General features: G+C 28.7%; 1 protein-coding gene across 2 annotated transcripts; it reads left to right on the plus strand.

Moving 5' to 3' along the window:
* The first annotated feature begins 6,120 nt into the window (after nt 1–6,120).
* On the plus strand, nt 6,121–13,014 carry LOC133783322 (uncharacterized). 2 transcript variants are annotated; one of them, XM_062222920.1, is made up of 4 exons: nt 6,121–6,755; nt 6,940–7,031; nt 7,799–11,544; nt 11,633–13,014. In XM_062222920.1, the coding sequence occupies exons 3-4, from the start codon at nt 11,537–11,539 to the stop codon at nt 12,945–12,947; spliced, it is 1,323 nt and encodes a 440-aa protein (XP_062078904.1). In that variant the 5' UTR covers nt 6,121–6,755; nt 6,940–7,031; nt 7,799–11,536; the 3' UTR covers nt 12,948–13,014. The 2 variants fall into 2 exon arrangements, with proteins under 2 accessions (XP_062078904.1, XP_062078903.1); XM_062222919.1 differs by having other exon boundaries at nt 6,123–7,031; nt 7,799–7,877; nt 11,444–11,544.
* Nucleotides 13,015–22,639: the final 9,625 nt, after the last annotated feature.

Below are 22,639 nucleotides of genomic sequence, written 5' to 3' on the forward strand. Positions count from 1 at the left end.
GTTTGGAGTATCTATTTTTTCAGTAATAATTTTGAATAAGAGAATCTCGTCAACTAGATTTTTTTTTATTATTATAAACTAGTTAGTGCCGGCAATTTTCGATACCACACGAAGACACGACTCGAAAACGACACGAAATAAATAGGTTTGGGTAACACATTTATTTTTCGTGTCATAATCATGTCGACACGTTTATTAAACGTGTCATTTTCAAGTCAACCCGCTTAACCCGAAAATGACAAGCTTAAGACACGTTTAAGATTATATAAACATTTTAATTTATTTATATTATGTTGTTTCGTGTCAATTTCGTGTCGTGTCATTACACGTTTAATTGTTTATTAATCGTGTCAGTTTTAGATTTGTGTCAAATGACAAATTTATTAAACGTGTTATCGTGTCGACACGTGTGACCCGCTAAGATAATCGTGTCGTGTACGGGTTTGGATTTCTGACACGAATAATAATCGTGTCGTGTACGGGTTTACTCTAATCGTGTCGTGTCATAATCGTGTCGACACGATTATGACACGATAACACGAATTGCCACCCCTAAAACTAGTACACAATATGATATGTTACTTAAGATTGAATTATCAGAAAAGAAAAGAAAAAGACACACAATGATTGTAATGCTCAGCTCACCAAAAACGTGGTGATAGCTGATTCCTTTTATATATAAAATGGCTGGTACATTCTAGGACAATTGAAAATTACAGGAAAGGATTTTTTACACAGAATTACATAAGGAATATTCCTAACAAACTTCTGACATCCAGTACAGTTTGTTACTCCAGGGACCACTCCTCTCTAACGGTTCAATGACAGCAATGCATTTTTCTGGAACGAGGATTAGTAAATATAATCCCTGATTATTAGCTCATTTCCTAACAACTTATAATTAATATATTAAATGAGTTGTTACTTTTTATTTAATTTAAGAGACTTCTCTTAAATCAACGCCGCCTATCATAAGAAATATTTTAGATATTGATCTTGGCAGCTTAATTACCCCATTCTTTTACTTTTAAAATTTACTTATTAATTGATAAAAAATATTAAAAATATTTTATAATAAATAAATTATTACCAATACATAATATTTAATTGGCAAAAGTTGACATTCCACTTTTCCTTATTAAGTAAAGGATGACATTCCTCATTTAGCAAGTAAGGTTTTGTATTATTAGCTACTTTCACTATAAAAAACCTCACTATTGCCGGCGCAAATTTGCGCCAGCAAAAGTGAGGTCTTGCGCCAGCAAAAGTCTGCGACGTACCCCGTCGCTAATTTCACTTTTGCCGACGCAAAATGTAATGCGCCGAGAAAAATAAGGATGCGCCGGCAAAAAATTTTGTCATGTTTTTGTGGAAAACACTTTTAGCGGCGCAAAAATGGCAAAAGTTGACTCTTTTAGTAGCGCGTTTTTGCGCCGGGAAATGTGTATTGATGGACCCAAAACGGGTATGTTTTAAATATTTATACTCGCAAGCGCACGAATCGTATTTATAGAATAGTTTTCGTATAAGCACGAGGTCGAACCCAGAGTTGTCTAAAATCGAAAAGAAAACTATTTTAAACCAAAATTAATAAATTATAACCTTGTTACAAATATTTATGAGAATTTGTAACAATAAAAATAAAATAAAAGATAATAATAAAGAAATTAAAGACAATATATATAACATAAATTAATATTAGAAATCAAAGTGGTAAAATAAGATTATTAAGGATTAGAATCCACAAAATATAAGTTCAATAATATTTATAAGTACATTGACTCCCAAGTTTAGTGATAGTTAAAATAATTCAAACTATCATTTTCCAAATAGATTTATAATTTTAAGTACAAATTACTTCTAATAAAGATAAGAATTTTCTTCACTTTTCAAAATTATAATTTCAAAGCATTTAGTGTAAATCAATCTAATGAAATAACAAATAAATCAATGAACATTATTTATGAGGCAAAACATAATATTTTTGTTCTAAGCATGGATGTGTACAATTTAATGACACATCTTACACAAAGAATATTATGTTTATGCACTAATGAAGAACAAAGTGTAAATATGTTCTAACAATCTAAAATACAAGATATTTAAGATGAAAAAAATATATGTAGAAGAAAAATCCATAAACTTTGTTGTATTACAAAGGAAATCAACATACAACATAAATATTACCTAGTTACAAGTTGCTTCATCATGATCTTAATAATCTTATGAAAAAGATTAGAAGCACATAACTAGAGTAGAAATTACAAACTAAAAATTACAAACATAAATAGGAAAATTTGGGGAGAAACCCCCAAATTTTTCCTCTAAAAATACATAGAAAAAAATAAAAAGAAGAAGAAGATGAAGAGAGTTGAGAGGTTTTGAATGTGTAGAAAATTTGTGTAGAGTAACCTCCCTCTCAAATGGACACCCCAAATCCCTTATTTATAGCCAAAAAATGGGAATTAAAATAATCAATTTAAAATCATTGAATTGATTAAATTAATTTAATTAATTATAATATGGCAAATAGGAGTAAATTATAGGGTATAATAATTATGTTTTGGGGTAAAATGTGTAAAAAATGGGGTAAAAATGTGGTATTTTTAAACAAAATAGACAAGGGGACAAGGTGCTTTTGAGAAGAAATGTTGGTGGCTTGGTAGGTGTGGCAGGCGGCTGGTTGTGTGCACTGGCGTGAGGAGGCTGTTGGGCCTGTTGGGCTGAGCAGGAGGCCCATGGTGCAATTGGAAGAGAGTTGGGCTTTGGATGTTGGCTGGCCGTTGAGCTTTGCTGAGATGCTGAAGGTGAGCTTTAGCTAGGCAATATTGAAGGACATTTGGCCAAGGGTGCATGCATGTGGAATGAGGCAAGGCAAGGACTTGCTGAAGGAGTAGACTTTGCTGAGGAGAAGGCATGTGACTTTGGTGGGCATTGATGGCCACGGCTGGAGACAGCAAGAGAAGATTGAAAATGGGCCTGGGCTGAGGCATTGGCCCATTTGAAAAATGCCAAATTTCTTGTTATTCTTCACAAAAATGCTATTTTTTTTCATCATTTTCATTGCTTTTCAAGAACATAAATTCCCTACAAAATAAATCATAATACAATATTTTCAATTATAAAATAAATAAATTTAATTCTTTGAAAATATTAATTATAACTTAATTATATTTTACATTTAAGTTCAATAATACAACATTTTTTTACCACTAACTAAACTACAATAATTTAAATAATTAAACTACAATATATTACAACAAAATAAATATAAAAACACACAAAAATATATAAAATCAAAATAAACCTAATAAATTCAAAATTACTTAAAAACTTAATAAATCAATTAAAAACTCAAGAATTAAGCAATAATTAGCACATAAAAAGTGGTAAAATAACTCTATTTTGTAGAGTTATCATGTATATATGCAGTGAGGGTTGAGACTTTTGCCGACGTAATTTTGCAATGGTAAAAGTATTTTTGAAATAACATTTTTTATTTTATTTTCAATATATTAATATTAATTAATAATTTTCAATTTTAATATATTAATAATTATTTAATTTTTTAGTAATATTATTTAATTAGAAATAAAATTAAAATTAAATTTTTATAAATAAATAAAAAAATTACAACTATTAATATTTATTGTCTCCACCAAACATGAAAATATAAAAGTAGTTTAGTAAAATAAATGTCTAATAAATTAAACTTTAAATAAATAAATAAAAAGTTCTACAAATGAGTACTGCCCGCCTCATCATCCCCGCCCCTGTCAGCATCATCGTCCTCGTCCGAATCCTGGTCTGGTAAGTCAACAGTAAAACCAGGAGTCATTTCACCAACCTGCTTCAACAAAACACTGAGTAGGAGATCTTGACGCCGTTTAATACAAAAAAATTATTAAATACATATTTACAAACATATCACATTTAATATAAAACAATTTAAAAATATAAACATACATTATTAATCTTAATTTTTTTAAGTTCATACTTTAACTAATATATATATATCACAAAATACAATATAATAAATATTAACAAGCAAAAATAAACAAATACATATAAAACATTCAAATAAAAAAAATACATATTCAAATCTGTTTTTTTTTTTTTATTTTACAAAAAAAAATTAATAAATACAAAAAACATATATTATAAAAATATCTTAAAAATAGTTGTTATTAAAAATAGTCAGAGTACCTGGCAACGCAGATCTGAAACAACGGCGTGCAATCCTGAGGTGACCTTTTCCGAAGGTGAAAAGTAGGGACAACGCCCACGCGGAGTGGGGCGGCTTCAGGGTCCTGGACGTTTGGTCCCACCAACGCGGGACGATGTGATACGGGTTCGTTTACCTTTGTCCCTCTTCATTTACCATAGGCCCAGACCGTTACCAGGGTCCGGGACCAGGGCGCGTATGTCGTGGGGGGTTCGAACTGTTTGCATGTCTCCCAGATGACTGTCCCGGATGATTGTCCCGGATGACCACAACGGACCTCCTTATGGGCCCAGAATTGCACCAGGCCCGTGCCCCCTTGGACATCCCCGTACCAAAAGGCCTTGGGCCGGGCCCACATTTTGAACAGCCCCAGACCATGGGCCTAGACGAATGTTCCGGGCCCACGCAGGAAATGGGGATAACAATAGTAATTCATAATTGAATTTGTATAAGATTAATAAAGTAAATCATAATTGGATTTGTATAAGATGCTACCTTATGTTCAAAATCAAATTTCTATAAGATAAATATGGTAATTTACAATTGAATTTGTATGACTAAATAGAGTAATTTGTTTTAAAAAAAATTGAACAAATATATATCATAATTCATGATTGAATAAGATGAATAGAGTAATTTAAAAAATTCATTTTGAATAAGATAAATAGAGTAATTTGTTTAAAAAAATTGAATTTGTATTATTTTTGTGTGTCAATTTACTTTGAAACTTTGTGTAGATTAACCACTTTAATTAAGAAAAAAATAGTTAGTAAATCAATGATGTATGATTATAAAGAATTTGAGAAAAAATAGTAAATCAATGAATAGTGATTATAAAGTTTCACATATAATTTTCATATTTAATTTCATCATTTCTTTCTTATTTGTATATATTTTTCCATTCTCCCAAAAATATTTTATTTTACTATAACTAAACTATATACTCAATTTATTCTTTTTGCTGCATCTATTTTGTTCTAGTGGGCTTGGCTCTCCTGTTGGCAATTTACTTAGTCAAGTTTAGACAAATCACAAATACATGTAACCCAAATTCACAAATACTCAAACCCTAACCCTAGACCTAAGGCCAACTCCAATGTGACATACAAATCTTAAATTTGTGGAGATTTAACACTAAATTTTATTCCAACCCAACACTATAATCTGCAGCATATATCCTGTCATCTACAGTAGCCCCTCAAATTTAAGGTGGCACTATAGATAACGGTAAAAATTTGTTTAATATATTTGTTTACTTTTTTAATATAATAATAATAAAACTTATTACATATATATATACATAATATAATTATATGTTTTAAAAAATAATATAGTAATAAATATATTATATTTTATTAGAGAATATATAATTTGAGTGGAAATTTTGGTGTTAGATTGGAATGAAAAAAAATATAGCTTTAAAATTTTAAGATTTTTGGGTTAGTTCAACATCAAATATAACATTTATGGATGGAGTTGGCCTAAGGAAAGAGCGTGCCGCCTCTTCTTCTCTTTAGATTAAAAAAGTGAATTTATTCATTTAGTACCTTATGTTTTTTTTTAATGATACTTATATGGTACCCTATATTTTAAAATCGTACATATTTGATACATAAACTCAGATTTGATAGAAATTTTTTTATCACTATGATCAAACTGTCATCAATTATATGTAATTAAATAATTAAATTTAAATTTAAATGTGGAACTTAAATAATTGACAACAGTTTAATTAAATTGGTAAAATTTTATTAATTAAATTTGAATTTAAGATTTTGAAATACATAGTAATATATAAACATTATTGAAAACAAAAAAATAATAAAATGATTCTTTGCAAAAAAAAAAAAAAAAACACAAAAGTAACAAATGGTTACTACCCTTAAAATAAATTATCTCCTATATTCACTTTCCTGTCTTAAACCTTCTTCTTCTTCTGTATATGCGAAACACAAATATATTTGAATACATCTTATCTTCTGGGATTCAATGCATCCTACTACTCATCTCAAGCTGCATACTTGGCTAATTCAAACCAATATGCACAATCAGCCTTTTAGAATAGTTGGTTGTTGTTCTAAATCAAGAGTACATACCGTTTTACTTTTCTGAAAGAAATTATAAGAAAAGTAAAATTTAGCTACTATGTGGGGTTTAATCTTTGATGGTCATGCGTCGCCGTTGTAGATCCGTGCCTCCATGGGTCAGGTCATCTTTCGTTCGACTGTGCGTTGTCATGGCTGCATTCATTCTCGGCGAGGACGATGGTCGTGGGTTCGCGTGGGTCTATTCTATTCTCAAAAGATATAGGGATCGTGGTGGTGGTGGTGGTGGGATGCTTGGATTGTTGGGTCTTTTTCACGTCTGTTGTGTTTTGTTTTTTTTGGGTCTTTTTGGTTTTGGTGTCTAATGATCATATGCCCTAAGGACAGGGGATTGAAGAATCCAAGCAAAGGCGAGGGAGAGAACAATGAGGTGAAGAGAGGTTTGCAGCTCAGAAATATGGTAAAGCCAACCAAGAAATTGCAAAGTAAGATACTCTGTCATTTTTGTTGTTGTTGTTGTTGTTGGATTTCTTCCAAGTTAATTGGTTTTGCCTCAATGTATGTTCTGTATGCTTTGTCCTGTGTTTGAGTTGTAACAATTCTGAGGAGCAAGAAATAATGGAAATAGCTTCAAGATATATAATGTTCTTTGTTGAGTTTGCAAAATAGTACAGGACTGGCTGTTGCTAAGGCTGGGGAGAGTGGAAAAGCAACTTCAGGTTCGGGAAACTAAGCAAGCTTGAGATGAATTCCTTTCTTTGGTATTAATCTTGTTCTATAAGTTGTTTTTGCTACTACTGTGACTGTCTTCCATTCTCTTTTTCTGATGTTATTTATATGTGGTTCTGTGGTTTCATCAAATGCTAGTGATGAGAACAACCAACAAGTATGTGTTCATGGATTAGTTTTGTATTTTAATACAAATTGTTAGGGATATTAAAATTTTGTTGTATCATGTTCATATGTTTCTCATTTTTTAAATCTAAACACTTTTCATGTTGGGCCTCCAAAATTTCGATGTTGACTAATGAAAGCCTGTTTTCCTTGATTATGATGTAATTTTTTTTTTCTCTTTGTTGGGAGTAGATGTATCATTTTGTAGTCTTGAATTTGTAATCTGTGTAATATCTGGCTGCCTTGTATCTTAAAGGAAACATTAAAATAATCTGCATTAATCTTAAAAAGTATATGCTTTCACTTGGATTGTTGGTTGCTCTTCTCAGTTTCTAAGTTCGTAAATGATTATTTGGATGACTTTTTGACCAATTGTTAGGGTGGCTTTAGAATTGGTTGGGCTTGGTTGGATTTCTGACATGGGGTTTTGAAATTATTCATGGGTTTTTATTTTATTGGAGGAAAATTGTGTTTGGATTGGATTTAGGTTTTGGGTCGAAAATTTTAGATGTTTTTTGTATTTAGTTTTTATTTCTTTGTTTCTAGTGGGTATCATTTTTTTAAAATCTGATTATGTTGTTTTATGAGTCTTTGTGTACTGAATATACTTAATTTGTGTTTTTGTGTCTTTTAGAAGCAGTGAGCTCGGTCATGGCTTTGGATTGCAGTGGCTAGGTTGCAGCTTGGAATGACTTGGTAGATTTTTGTTTGAGGTATATTATCGGTTTTTTTTGTTTGAATATGTTTTGGAGATTTAATATACGATGTTATTTTGTGATTAAATTATGTTGTTGAGTATGTTTTCAATCTGTTCAGTGCTTGTATTTTGTTTCTGATTATTTTTCATATCTGTTATTTGATCAGATTGAACGATTACATTTTTGTTTTGTCCATGTGTTTGATCTGATGTAGCATTTAGTTCTAGTGATCTTGTCTAATATGTGTATTTATTTTTTGTAAACTAAGATTGATTTTTATGATTCTATTTTGTGATTAATTTTGTTTTTGTTTTTGATCTCTTGATTTTTTATCGATCTTTGTTTATAATAGTATCCAACAAATTGAGGAGACTGATCTTTGTTTATATTATTGAACTCGTCAAGACAGTTGTGAGTTTCTTTCTACTCATCTTTGATTAAGTCTTAGTGCATTTGGAAAGTATAGTATAAAGGCTATTAAGACTTCTTTTCTTGTCAACTCTTGCTATCTACTTTGTCATAGGAAGATCTGAGAATGGTTTGGCATAGGGGGATTTATATGTTACTATGATTTTTGTGTGTACATGTTATATTAAGTATTAATGTGTTACTTTTCAGAGGCAAGTATAAGTTTTAAAAGTTTTTGTTTTTCTTCTTTAATGGCTGCATGTTTTTTTTAATAAAATTATGTTAGATTTTAACAAACTCCAGATCTAAGAATTTTATTTATGCATTGTTAGCATTATTTGTTTGAGTATTATTTAATCTTGATAGTTGTGAGTGCTTTGCTTGATATCTGAATTGAACACAATACACACATAGCAAAGGAACAAGAAAAGTAATGACAGAAAGAGAGTAAACAGAAACAAAATTACACCAATATACTTGGTTATTGGTTCAGAGATTCCAATTAGGAACTCCTACGTCCAAGGCAGGGAACTTATCTTCCCTAGTCGAATCCACTATGAAGAAGAGAGATTTACAGCACTAGAATTCACCAGCTACAGATCTTTACAAGACATTCACCAGGCCAAAACCCCAAAGCTCACAGTCACTCTTGTTTTCTTTCTCCACAAGAACAGAGTAGACAAAACAGAACCTTTTAGCACACTAAACTCTCTTATTCTTTTTCACCTCTCTCCTAAACTAATTTATGCCTTTCATATATACAAGGCTTACAAACAAAGACCTATATATAACCTAACTAACAGATCTTGACTTAACAGAATAAAACAACTACTTGGTCTGCAGCCCAAGAAAACGGTTTTAACTAACAGCCAAGAAATGCAAGTCACACATTAACAAATCTTATTAATCTTGATAGTTAATCTAATCAATCTTAAAATTTTATTAATGCTTGTAGTTTTTATTTTTCTATTTACTATTTGATTGTGTTACTATTGTAAACTCACTAAATTGATTGCTACTTATTCAATTCCTTTTATTTGTGATTAATTTTTTGTTTGAGTATTGTTGAAATATTTTTATAATTTAGTTATGTTTTTTTCCTCTAATGTAAGCATTTTTGGGGATTCATGTTTGTGAAATCTTTGGTATAGGAAGATCTGAGAATGGTTTGTCATAGGGGGATTTATATGTTACTATATTTTTTGTGTACATGTTATATTAAGTTTTAATGTATTACTTTTCCGAGGCAAGTATAGGTTTTCAAAGTTTTTGATTTTCATTTTTAATGGCTACATGGTTTTTTCAATAAAATTATGTTAGATTTTAACAATCTAAGTATTAATGTGTTAGCTCTAGATCTAAATATTTTATTTTTGCATTGTTAGCATTATTTGTTTGAGTATTATTTAATCTTGGTAGTTAATCTAATCAATCCTAAATTCTTATTAATGCTTGTAGGTTTTATTTGTCTATTTACTATTTGTTTGTGTTACTATTTTATACTCACCAAATTCATAAACTAAAAACATTTAAAATATTTTTACTCACATTACATAATATAGTAATTCATAAGTGGATTTGTATAAGTTTCTACCTTGTGTTTTGTTGAACTTTATTCTATATGAATTGAGTACATTGATTTGTGAATAACTACCTGATTAAAGAAAAAAATCAAATTTCTATAAGATGAATATGGTAATTTATAATTGAATTTGTATAAGATGGCACTTTGAATCTGTAATTCAATGCCTTATTTGAGATAAAAAATTAGTTTGAATAAGATGAATAAAGTAATTCATAACTGAATTGACCACCTAATTTAAGAAAAAAATAGTTAGTAAATAATGTATGATTATAAAGAATTGGAGACTTAATTATTTGAGTGTCTATAAGATGAAGAGTAATTCATAACTGAATTTGTATAAGATGCTACTTTTGTGTTTTTGTTGAATTTTATCTTGTATGAACTTAATGCACTGATTTGTGAAGAAGTGTCTTATTTTAGAAAAAAAAAACTAAATTTCTATATAAGATGAATATGGTAATTTATAATTGAATTTGTATAAGATGTTACTTTGAATTTGTGACTCATTACTACCTTTACTGCTTGTTTTAGATAAAAAATTATTTTGAATAAGATGAATAAAGTAATTCATAAGTGAATACATCAATTTGTTTAAAATTTTTGAATTTGCATTATTGTCGATTTACCTTGTGACTTTGCATAGATTGACTACTTGATTTGTGAAAAAAATAATTAGCAAGACATAATTATTTGAGAAAAAATTGAATAGTAAATCAATGATTTAAGATTATAAAATCGTAAACCAACTATGTATGATTGCAAAGAATTTGAGAAATTAATTTTGTGTGAAAAAAATGATTTACCATCTTTTCCTTAAACTCTAGCTAACAATGTACTCTCATTCTGTTTGGAAAGAAAAAAGTTCTACATTCATAGGATAAAGAGTACGGTTAACAGAGATATTGTGATATTATTTTTAACAAAACAAGAGTACGGTCAAAAAAATAAATAAATAAATAAATGAAGCCCCAAGAAACATGACAGTATTTAAGTGAGAAATATTTTTACTATTTTCAATAAAAAATAGTATAACTTTTATATAGGAGTACGGTTAACTTTGAGATAATATTTTTTAAAAAAATTAAACTTATATTTTTTTTTGAAAAGATCTCACCAAAACGTGAGTACAGTTAAAAAAAAAAATTAAAAAAATCAGGCCCTAGAAAACATGTCAGTATTTAAGTGACTAATTTTTTTACTATTTTAAATAAAAGCCTTTGAAAATTCAAATAAAAGTATTAACTTAGATTTTTTCTAATGACAGGCTTCAACCAAAAAAGTTTGCATTCATGGGCATTTTTTTACGTTATCCAAAACCAACAGTGTTAAAATAAGTGTATCATGCTATCCAAAAAAATAGCGTGAGTTTCTTTAAAATTATTAAAATAAATAAATTTGTTAAAATAAATTTTAATTTTTCGTTATTTTAATTTTTTTAATCAATTAAAATAAATCTGTTAAAGATAGTGTGAGATTCTTAAAAACTATTAACTGAATTTTATAACAATATGGTTAAATGAAGAATTTCTTTTATATAAACAATTATTGTATAGAAGAGTTATAGTCATAATATTTGAAAATAACACAGAATCTGGTTAAATATCTCACTCTTCTACCACACTACCAAGACTAAAGTTATCACATTGCATGTGAACAATTTATCAACGATTGAGGACTTCTAATGATCAGGTTATTATTTCTAAATCTTTTTAGATTTTTGTTATCAAGTTTAGTATATTAATTTATGTTGAAAATTATATTGTTTTACATTTGCAAGGAAGAATGATGATGAAGTAGAATGGTTAGAGATGGAGACAATGTCGCTAATATTGTCGATTATTAATGATGATATTCTTTTGGAAATATTACTTCGACTTCCTGATTTTAGATGTATAGTGGAGTGTGCTTATGTCTGCAAGCGCTGGTTCTCGTTCATTTTTGGTTCGAAAGCCTATTTCAGCCATAGATTCAATCACTATCACCGTCAAAAAAGACTAATTAATAATAATTCACCAACTTCGTCACCATCTCTTCCATTTACCCTACTATTTACAGGCCTTTCTGTGAGAACTTCCCCATTCCCATTCGAGTTTTTCTCAGAGAGGTCAAAAACTCTAGACTATGGACGAAAACCAGCACTAGGGTTTTTGCCTTGGACGAGGAACGACAATGAATATGCATTTTTATGGTCCTCGTTTGAGGATTTGTTGTTGATCCAACTATCTTTTAAACGTTTGTATGTTTGTAATCCTTTTTTAAGACAATATGTTGCACTTCCCGAGCCTAATCCAAATAATACATTATTCCATCCACGTTGTAGATATGCATTAGTAGTATTAGGTAGAGGTAGTGATGCTAATATGATCAAATATAAGGTGGTCAAAATAAGTACAGAGGTGAATAATTTAAATAGTGCACCACCACCATTCCATCTTCATTTAAGCATTTTTTCGTCTGAGACTGGGCAATGGAGCTCTTCAACTTTCGAATTTCCAGTGTTCTTGCATATATGGTCTCACCGAAGTGTCGTTGTTGGAAGTAATGGAATTGTGTACTGGCCATATGGTGTCGATGCAATTGAAGGTGTTGTTGCATTGAATCTTTGTTCAAAACAATGTCGTTTGATTGATTTACCTCGAGAATTAGGTTGCGAATGGTATCGTTCAGAGTACAGGGTGCGTGCTGGAGTGGTTCGAGGAAGGTTACAGCTTGTGCAGTTGTTTTGGAGCGAGGATAAGCAATTCTATGTTTTTAAGGCATGGGAACTGGATGATGATGATGATGGTAATAAGGTGTACTGGAATTTGGTGCACCACCATGATCAGATGTCGATGAACTTTCAAACTTGTATGAGCTCACAACAACTTACCATACTCGCTCCCCATCCGGATGATAGAGACATGTTTTTTTTTTCACGCTCCATCAATATCAACTGCGAAAATAAAGAGATTTTCTTATGTCGAATACTTGGCCAAAATCGCAATCACATAGAAAGCCTTTGTCATCTTCCACCTGGATCGCCTTTAAGGCTGCGTGTTGTTCCTCTTCTGCATCCGTGGTGGCCTACTCAAATTCCTCAACTACGCATTTAATATTATATTAGAATCATTATTAGTTTAATTTATTATTAGAACAATATCATTCTTTTTCTTTCCTCAATTGTTTTTTTTTTTTTTTTCTTTCCATGGAATGAAAATTGTTCACAGTGTTTTTTGGGGAATTAAATGATTTTAAAATAAATAAATTATATTATATTATAGGACTCATTCCTATTTATGGATAAATAAATAAATTCTTGGTTATATCATATACATATATAACTAATAAAATATATATATATGGTTGATGAAAACTCACCAGATTATTCTTGGTTAATTAATTCAAAATTATTTATTTTTAAAATTCAAAATATAAATTTAATATCTATCTAGATATTTTTCTATTTTAAAAAAAAAAACTATTAACATAAATTTAAGAATAAACAATGTAGTCTTGTTTAGGCTTTTTATATATATACTAGTAAAGAAAGCACGTGTTCAGTTTAGAATTAGTTATGAATGTAAATATTGTAATAAATAAAAAATAGACATTAGCCATTACCTTTATGGTCACCATCATTTTTCATATTTATTCTTTTTATCAAAGAACGGTTCGATTTTTTTTGTTTGTTTTTGGGACAAATCTTGCATTGTTTACTGTTTTCTTAGGTGTTTTTATTTTACATATATTGATCTAAATTATGTTTCTGTTAGATGACATTACCCATGGGAGGAATATCCACGCATGACAATATCTCTTTTATTTAATAAGTGCGTAGATAACGGAAATTTTTTATTTTAACGATTTTTTTTATTTTTTTAGGGTTAATTTTAACAGAATATTCTTATATTTAACAGAATATTCTTATATTTAACGTAATTTATAAATACTTAAACTTAAATAGAATAAAATAAATAATTAAAAAAATTAAAATAGCATATTTTTTAGATATTTTACAATAATAATTATTTAAAAATAATAAATAATTAAACAAATTAAAATATGATATTTTTGAGATATTTTACTGTGATAATTATTTGAAAATAATAAATAATTAAATAAATTAAAATATGATATTTTTGAGATATTTTACAATAATAATTATTTAAAAATAATAAAACCATACTTTTTATAACTTAAATAAAATTTAATTAAACTTAAACTTAATTTAATAATAGCATATTAAACATATAATATAATATACTGTGAATTTGCAACAAATTATTTTTTTAACAAACTAGCAATAAACTTAAATTTAAAATTCACATATAATATATAATTTTTTGTTGTCACTCCCAAATTCAAAAACTAAAACAAACATAAACATAAACAAAAATAGATAAATTATTTAATTAAAATATGATATTTATTTCAAAATTTATATGACATTAATATAAATTTAATAAAAATAATTAATAAATTCTATAAATAAAACTAAGCAAACGTGCATATTGCACGTTGTTTGTATCTAGTATATATATATATACTTGTATCGTGCAATGCACGTTTACTTAGTTTTATTTATAGAATTTATTAATTATTTTTATTAAATTTATATTAATGTCATATAAATTTTACATAAATATCATGTTGTAATTAAATAATTTATTTATTTTAGTTTAAGTTTGTATTTGTTCTAGTTTTTTATTTTGGGAGTGATAACAATAGATTATATATTATATGTTTAATGTAATATTAAATATTATACGTGGATTTTAAATTTAAATTTATTGTTAATTTAAAAAAAAAAATTGTTGCTAAATAACAATAGATTATATTATATGTTTAATATGGTATTATTCTAATAAGTGAATTTAAGTTTAAGTTTAATTAAATTTAATTTAAGTTATAAAACGTATAATTTTATTATTTTTAAATAATTATTATTGTAAAATATCTAAAAAATATGCTACTTTAATTTATTTAATTATTTATTATTTTTAAATAATTATTATGGTAAAATATCTCAAAAATATTATATTTTAATTTGTTTAATTATTTATTATTTTTAAATAATTATCATTGTAAAATATCTCAAAAATATTGTATTTTAATTTTTTTTAATTATTTATTTTATTTTATTTAAGTTTAAGTTTAAGTGATATTTACAAACTACGCTTAAATATAAGAATATTTTGTTAAATATAATAATATTCTGTTAAAGTTAACATTAAAAAAATAAAAACCGTTAAAATCAAGAATTTTCGTTAACTACACATTTTTTTATATAAAAGATATATATATCTAATATATTTGGCTAATATATACTTTAATCCTAATCAAAAGATCTACAAGTAATAATCGATCGTATATGGTTTATTATAATATGATAACAATATACAATATTTAACACTCGATTAGTTTATATATTCATAAATAAAAAAATATAATTTTTTTTTAAATTACTAACAATATGTTTACGTATTACTTATCAATGATATGATTGTATTATTATCAATGATATAATTAATAATAATATTGATCCAAATGATCAATTTAATTAATTAACGATTTTACTCAATAATCTTTTATGCGGTTTAGCATTATTAATTCAACACCATTAACACAATTTTTGAAATATACTAAACCTCAATATGAGATTGTTGAGTAAAATCATATTAATCCAAATTGATCATTTAATTCAACTCAAGTTAATAACATATATAGAAATAGTTTCTTTTATGTTTTCTTATAATTTAAGAAATAGAATTTCTTCATCCAAATATATATATATATATATATAACTGAATTTATGTCATTGACCTAATATAACACACAAATACTATCTAATATATATATATATAATGCATGGTAAATATTATTTTACTTTTAAAATTCAAATTTAATATTTAAAACAAAGACATGTATTTGCTCTTATTTTGTGTTTAAGAAAATAAAAATTAAATTATGCAATTGATCTTTCTATTAAAATATGAAGATGTATCAATTTCTTTTTTGTGGAGAATTTTTTATTTTATTTTAATAAATTATTAGTGTAGATTTTTTTTAATCTCTTTATAAAAAGTTATTAAAGGGGCGTAATTAAAAAGAAGTAAGGAAAGAAAAAGAAAAATAGGTGCCAATAAAAACACCTTATTCTAAAATGAATACTCACTACTACTAGTAACACAAATCAGATAGCCAATTCACAATGATCTTATATTATCATCATATATAATAAAATATATCACCACGTTCAAACATAGATATCAAAATTTTGTGTTTACTTACAGATAAATAGCAAAATTTTATTCTTTTGGTGGTGAAAGTACAAAAATGTTGACCAACCTTTTAATCAAACACGTGGCTGCTCAAAAGTCAAACTTAACAGTTGGTACCGAAATACAAGAAGAAGTAACATTTTTGTGCCTTTCTCACTAATTTTTGTTGTTGTAAGTATAAGAAAAGAGAAAATTTTGGTACTTTAGGTGCAAATATCCCCAAAAATAACCAAACAATTATATAAAAAATGGAAAGCTGAATAAAATATTAAAAAATTACAGACAAAAAGATCTTTGCACGCGACCCCACATACCTTAAATTTTCTCACTTTTTTTAAATGTTAGTCCGAAAAATCATTCAGCGTTACACATGCAATCTTCCCCAATCACACCAAATGACATATATCTCTTCTATATAATAAGTGTGTAGATAACGGAAATTCTTGGTTTTAACGGTTTTTATTTTTTTAATGTTAACTTTAACGGAATATTCTTATATTTAACAGAATATTTTTATACTTAACGGTAGTTTGTTTAAATAAAATAAAATAAATAATTAGAAAAATTAAAATAAGATATTTTTGAGATATTTTACAATGATAATTATTTAAAAATAATAAATAATTAAACAAATTAAAATATGACATTTTTAAGATATTTTACAATGATAATTATTTTAAAATAATAAATAATTAAATAAATTAAAATAAGATATTTTTAAGATATTTTACAGTGATAATTATTTAAAAATAATAAAATTTAATTAAACTTATACTCACTTAATAGAATAATATCATATTAAACATATAATATAATTTGTTGTCAATTAGCAACAAATTACTTTTAAAATAAAACTAGCAAAAAACATAAATTTAAAATCCCCATATAATATTTAATATTACATTAAACATATAATATATAATTTTTTGTTGTCACTTCCAAATTAAAAAATTAGAACAAACAAAAATAAATAAATTATTTAATTAAAATAAGATATTTATTTAAAATTTATATGACATTAATATAAATTTAATAAAAATAATTAATAAATTCTATAAATAAAACTAAGTAAACTTGCCTTGCAAGTAATTGAATCTAGTATATATATAGAGAAAAGTGTCATGTCGAAAAATACATTCTATAAGGAAAACAACATGTCGTTTGGGATCATCCTTGACAACTTCATGGGTCTGTTTTGGACTCGGCATCTGGCAAGTTAGATTTTGGCCTTGTAGTCTTTGTTTTTGACATTGTTTGAGGGGTTTTGCTCCAACTTTTATTTTTTATTGAACCACAACAAATTATTTGGAAAATCTATTATGATCAAACTCATTTCAGCTCAAAAAGGTTTGAAAAACTCTTGCAAAATGACCAAATATGGTCCAACAATCACCCAAAAACAAATCATATTTATGATATATATAAACTAAATATAACATTTATTTGAGATAAAAACATATATTTCAAAAATTGGATCCACAAAGTTCATAAAAAGAATAAAAAAAACTCAAAATTCACCAAAAATAAAAAATAACAAAACCCATTTTCACACCCCGAAATCTTATTTTAATAGTGTAAAACAAATTAGTTTAAACATTTACCTGATGTATACTAATTAATCCAAATTGATCAATTAATGCAACTCTAATTAATAACATTTTCATTGTTTTCTTTTCCTATTAGAAAATTAATAAAAATTTCAAACTTTATTTTGTACCACATTGTAAATAAAGAGTTTTCTCCATGTTTTTAAAGGTATATGTATGGAGATAGTTTAACTTTTATATTTTCTTAATTTAAAAATCAACATAAACAGTATGTATTAGACATTTTATAACAAAAAAAAACATCTAACCCACTTTATTTACTAATTGATACAATTGTAAGAACAGGTGGTATAAGAGTACACAAGAGGGCTATTCAACTCAACAACATTACATTAATACAATTGTTTCTGCACAACTTAATATTACTATTATTGTAGAAGAGGTTACAATTGCCCCTACCATTGTTTCTATACCAGTTAATCCTACTAATAATGCAGAAGAGGATACAACGGCTGGATTTGATGTGTTTGGAGAATCAAACTTGCTTGGAGAATTGGCATTTAATATTGCAGAACTTGATTCTAACCCACTTCCACAACAGGCCCCTACCATTGTTTTTGCACCAGTAAATCCTTATGATTATGTAGAAGATGATACAATTGTTGGATTTGATGTGTTTGGAGAGTCAAACCTACTTGGAAAATTGATTTTTAATATTGTAGAACATGATTCTAACCCACTTCCACAACAGGCCCTTACCATTGTTTCTCAACCAGTAAATCCTACTAATCGGGTTTGATGTGTTTGGAGAATCAAACATGCTTAAAGAATTACTTTTTAACATTGCAGAACTTGTGTAACGCCCTGCTAATTAGGGACCGATACCAAGTGTGTTTAAAACCAGTGCTGGACTTGCTAAACAAGTCATTTGGACTAAACATGTGATTAAGCCACTAAAGGTTTAGGTATTAAAACTTTTGATCAACTCATAAGTATTTTCATTAAGTTAAAAAAACATGTTCTTTACATGGGATCCCAAAAACATCAATTTAAAAGTTAATTACAATACTCAGGTTACATTATAAGCCGACCTATACGGCAAAAGCTGGGTTTAACCTTAGTTCCCCTGAGCATCTCAGTCATGGTGGTCGAGTAGACTGCATATGTACATACCACTGCTAATGCCCTCCGACTCATGGCTGGTTGAGCTTCTCTTTACCTTTACCTGCACCACAAATCACCTGTGAGCCAGAAGACTCAGCAAGAAAACGTAATCAACAGTTCACAAAATAAAACGACTATCAAACAGTAATAACTGAAACTCGTGCATTCATAAAACCAAATTGGAGACCATAGAGTCACACAAGTGCATGTTGCACTTTCTTTCAAGTTGTTGGCATCCGAGCCAGTCAAGTGCATGTCGCACTCCCAAGGTGGCCCAGCCATGGTGGCCTGCACTCCACGTGCATTATGCCAATCTTAGCTTATAAACTAAGTTCTTTGAGCCCTTGACTTATAAGTCAAGCCACCACATGCCTCCAACTTATAATTTGAAGTCTTGGGACTCTCAACTTATGAGGCGAGTCTCCCAAAGTCCATCATATTCTCAACTTATAAGCTAATTCCCACTTAACACCATAATAACCCTCTAGTTTATAAACCAAGCTTCACAGTCATAACAGACGGTCACATGTTTCATATAACATACTTATCAACAATCACAATGCATTATAATACATTCACACAGCAGTCATAGGCATAATCATAATTATGCACATTACAATGTACCTAATCAGATATTCACAAACATAATTATAATCATGTTCATCAACAAAGTCCTGTTGGGTTTTATGCCCTTATAAAACCATGTCGGACATGTAGCACGATTTCATATTATCAATAAAAGTAGTAGAAATCATTTAGTTTGACAACCATGTTGCTTGCTTGTTTTATTACATGATTATTGAAATAATACAAACATTTATAAAATCCCGAACATATGGATAGTTACAATTATAGTGACTAGGTCACAATGGATTATAGTTGTAATTATATGTTCAAAAGAACGAGTCCTAAGATTAGACCAGTGCATTGGATTTTCACTTATTAGGCAATCTACGATATGATCTACTTGCACATTCAGGGTGTGATGTCTTGTCCAAGGCATCGACCAAGTAGATAAGATCGGATGTATTTAGTTACATCGGACTAGGACCGATATTGATTATTGATTGATAAATAAGTATCGTTGTTATCAAATCTAATCAATGTCACAACGTTAACCATATGTTAAGTCGATCTTAATTCTAAGTGATAATATTCTGCTAATTATATTATTTAAATCTTTTGACTTGTTCGTTACCAGCGTACCCTACGGTCTAGCCCATACTTACATCTTGGAGATTTATTAGTGTAATTGAGTGGGAGTATGATTCATAGATACGAAATCTATAACTTTTGTATGAGAAGTGAAAAGATGACTTCCTTAATTGCTTTGTTCAAAAGGTTAAATGATTGAGATCTCATTTCTGTGATTAAGTTCACGGAAATATCATTTATAAGGAACTTAGTGGGAGTTAAGGATAAAATACTAATGAGGGGTAAAACGGTAATTTTCATCCAGCTCGTTAGCAAGTCATCGATAGAGGAATGACTGATTGTAATGGTTATAATAATGAATAACGTATTTATGGTTTTGAAAATACGTTCTATGAATTCAAGAGTTCAATTCCGAGTCTATAGTGGAGTCACGAGGAATTAATAAGGTAGTGAAATTATTCGTAAATAAATTCACGTTAACTTGTTGGAGCTTGATTTCATGGATCCATTGTCCCCGCATCACCTTTGAGTAAATCATCTAGAATGTCTCAATTAATTGATTTAATTATCAATTAGGCTTTTTAAAGTTGACTAAGTCAATTTTGGAAAATTTACAGAGATATGAGATTTAGAGAATAAAAGATAATCTTTGGGTAAATTTATTAATATTGATAAATTTGTATCAATATAAATAAATAATATTAAATCAAGTTTCAAATTATAATTAGTTAATTTGAATAAGGATTTAATTAATTAATTAAAAATAAATAAATAAATAAAAAGTTTTGAATTTAGGCCTAGTTGGGATTTAAATTCAAAACAAAAAAATTGGGCCCAAGTCCATTTATGGCAGCCCAAGGCTTTTATTTTTGTTTATTATTAACTTACAGTCATAATCATAAGAGGGATGACGAGTCACTCATATTAGAAATGAAAAGAAACATCACATTTGAAGGAAAAAAAAAAAGAGTAAATATGATTTAGTAACCTAGGTAATTAGTTACCATATAGAACCCAGAAATATACACACATATTAGAATGTGAAGGTAACCAGTTACCTCCTGAAAGATACAAACAAAGAACGTGAAGGTAACCAGATACCACAGATCTGAAGACAAAAAAAAAAGAACAGATCTGACCACGAACCAACCTCCTCCCTCGGCTCTGACCACCACCAGAAACCCCCATCCCTTGTGCGCAAAACCCCGTCAAAAACCCAGCCATCCCCGTCGTTTTACGCAGCTCCGAGCACCACAAATCGCACTCAGCCCAAGCGCCACCCTTCTTCCTCGCCTCCGACCACCACCACCACTACATCCCTCACCTTAGCCTATCCCCGTCATTTTGGATTTGGGGGCTCGCGAATGGAATCGCGCAGAAATGCGCGGATTGAGGTTGTGTTCGTCGAGGGTGCGGCTGGGGTGTTCTTGGCTGGGTTTCACGGAGGTGCGCGCCTAAGGTGGTGAGGGTGGAGGGTTTCACGGAGGTGCGGCTAGGGTGTTCTTGGCAAGTGGTGAAGGTGGGTGGTCGAAGATGATGGTGGAGATGGTGAGGCAGCCGAGTAGAGGAGTGGCTGGGTTTCACGGAGGTGCGGCTGGGGTGTTCTTGGCAGGTGGTGAGGGTGGGTGGCCGGAGATGATGGTGGAGATGGTGAGGCAGCCGATTGGAGGAGTTTTGGCTATGGTGGAGATGGTGAGGTGGCTAGGGCAAAATGAAAGAGAAGATGTGGCTTGGCTTAAGGAGTTTTGACAATGTTAATTACCATAGTACCCCTCCTTTTGCTCATTTGTTTTGATTAATTTTGATTTCCAATATGGGATTAGTTTTCCCATAAACTAAGTTTTAGTTAATTAAATTTTCCCATACAAATTAAAGAAAGTTTAACTCTCATATTTTTGCACATTGATGGCTAGAAAGCCATATTTTTAAAAAATTTCCTAGTATGAATCGATTCCCCGCTAGAGATATAGATCATGATACCATAACAAGAATTATGGGATTACGTCTAAAAACCAATTAGTGTTGAGTGAGTTTCTTGTATTCTCAATAATAATTTGTTTAATTTTATATATGATCGTGACAATGAAAGTCATCCCATACAAATGATTTATTGCCAAATTCTTATTTACTGGTTTCATCAAACAACTTCTTCCAACGAATAATATAATAACCATTACAATTCAAAATAATAAATTATCACACCCACCCAGCACGAAAGCAAACTAACAAAATTTGCATCAATTTACTGGTTTATGGTCTGTGTTTTAAGCTCAATTTCTACTTTCCACGACTAAACCAAAGGAATCGATTTTTTCTTGGTTAAATAATTGTCGTTTATTGTTATTTCTGTCGTTTACTTTTTGTTGTCGTTTTCTCAAACAATCGCATTATAACACGTGCACTTTGGAATCTTTTAATCTAGAACATTGAAAACATAGAATCAAGCATTAGAATTATTTATATATAAGAAAAACACTATATTCTATTAAGAAAATATGTGAACTATGCATATAGCCTATAATTATTAAATTCATTTTTATAAGTCAAACCTGTTGACTCAAAGCTGTGATCATCTTATAGCATTCAATGGCATGTACAGTTGGTACACATTAATAAAAATAAAAATAAAAAACTAAGTCAAATAAACACACCGAAAAA

This window comes from Humulus lupulus, chromosome 6 (genome assembly GCF_963169125.1).
Source record: "Humulus lupulus chromosome 6, drHumLupu1.1, whole genome shotgun sequence".
Classification (NCBI taxonomy): Eukaryota; Viridiplantae; Streptophyta; class Magnoliopsida; order Rosales; family Cannabaceae; genus Humulus; species Humulus lupulus.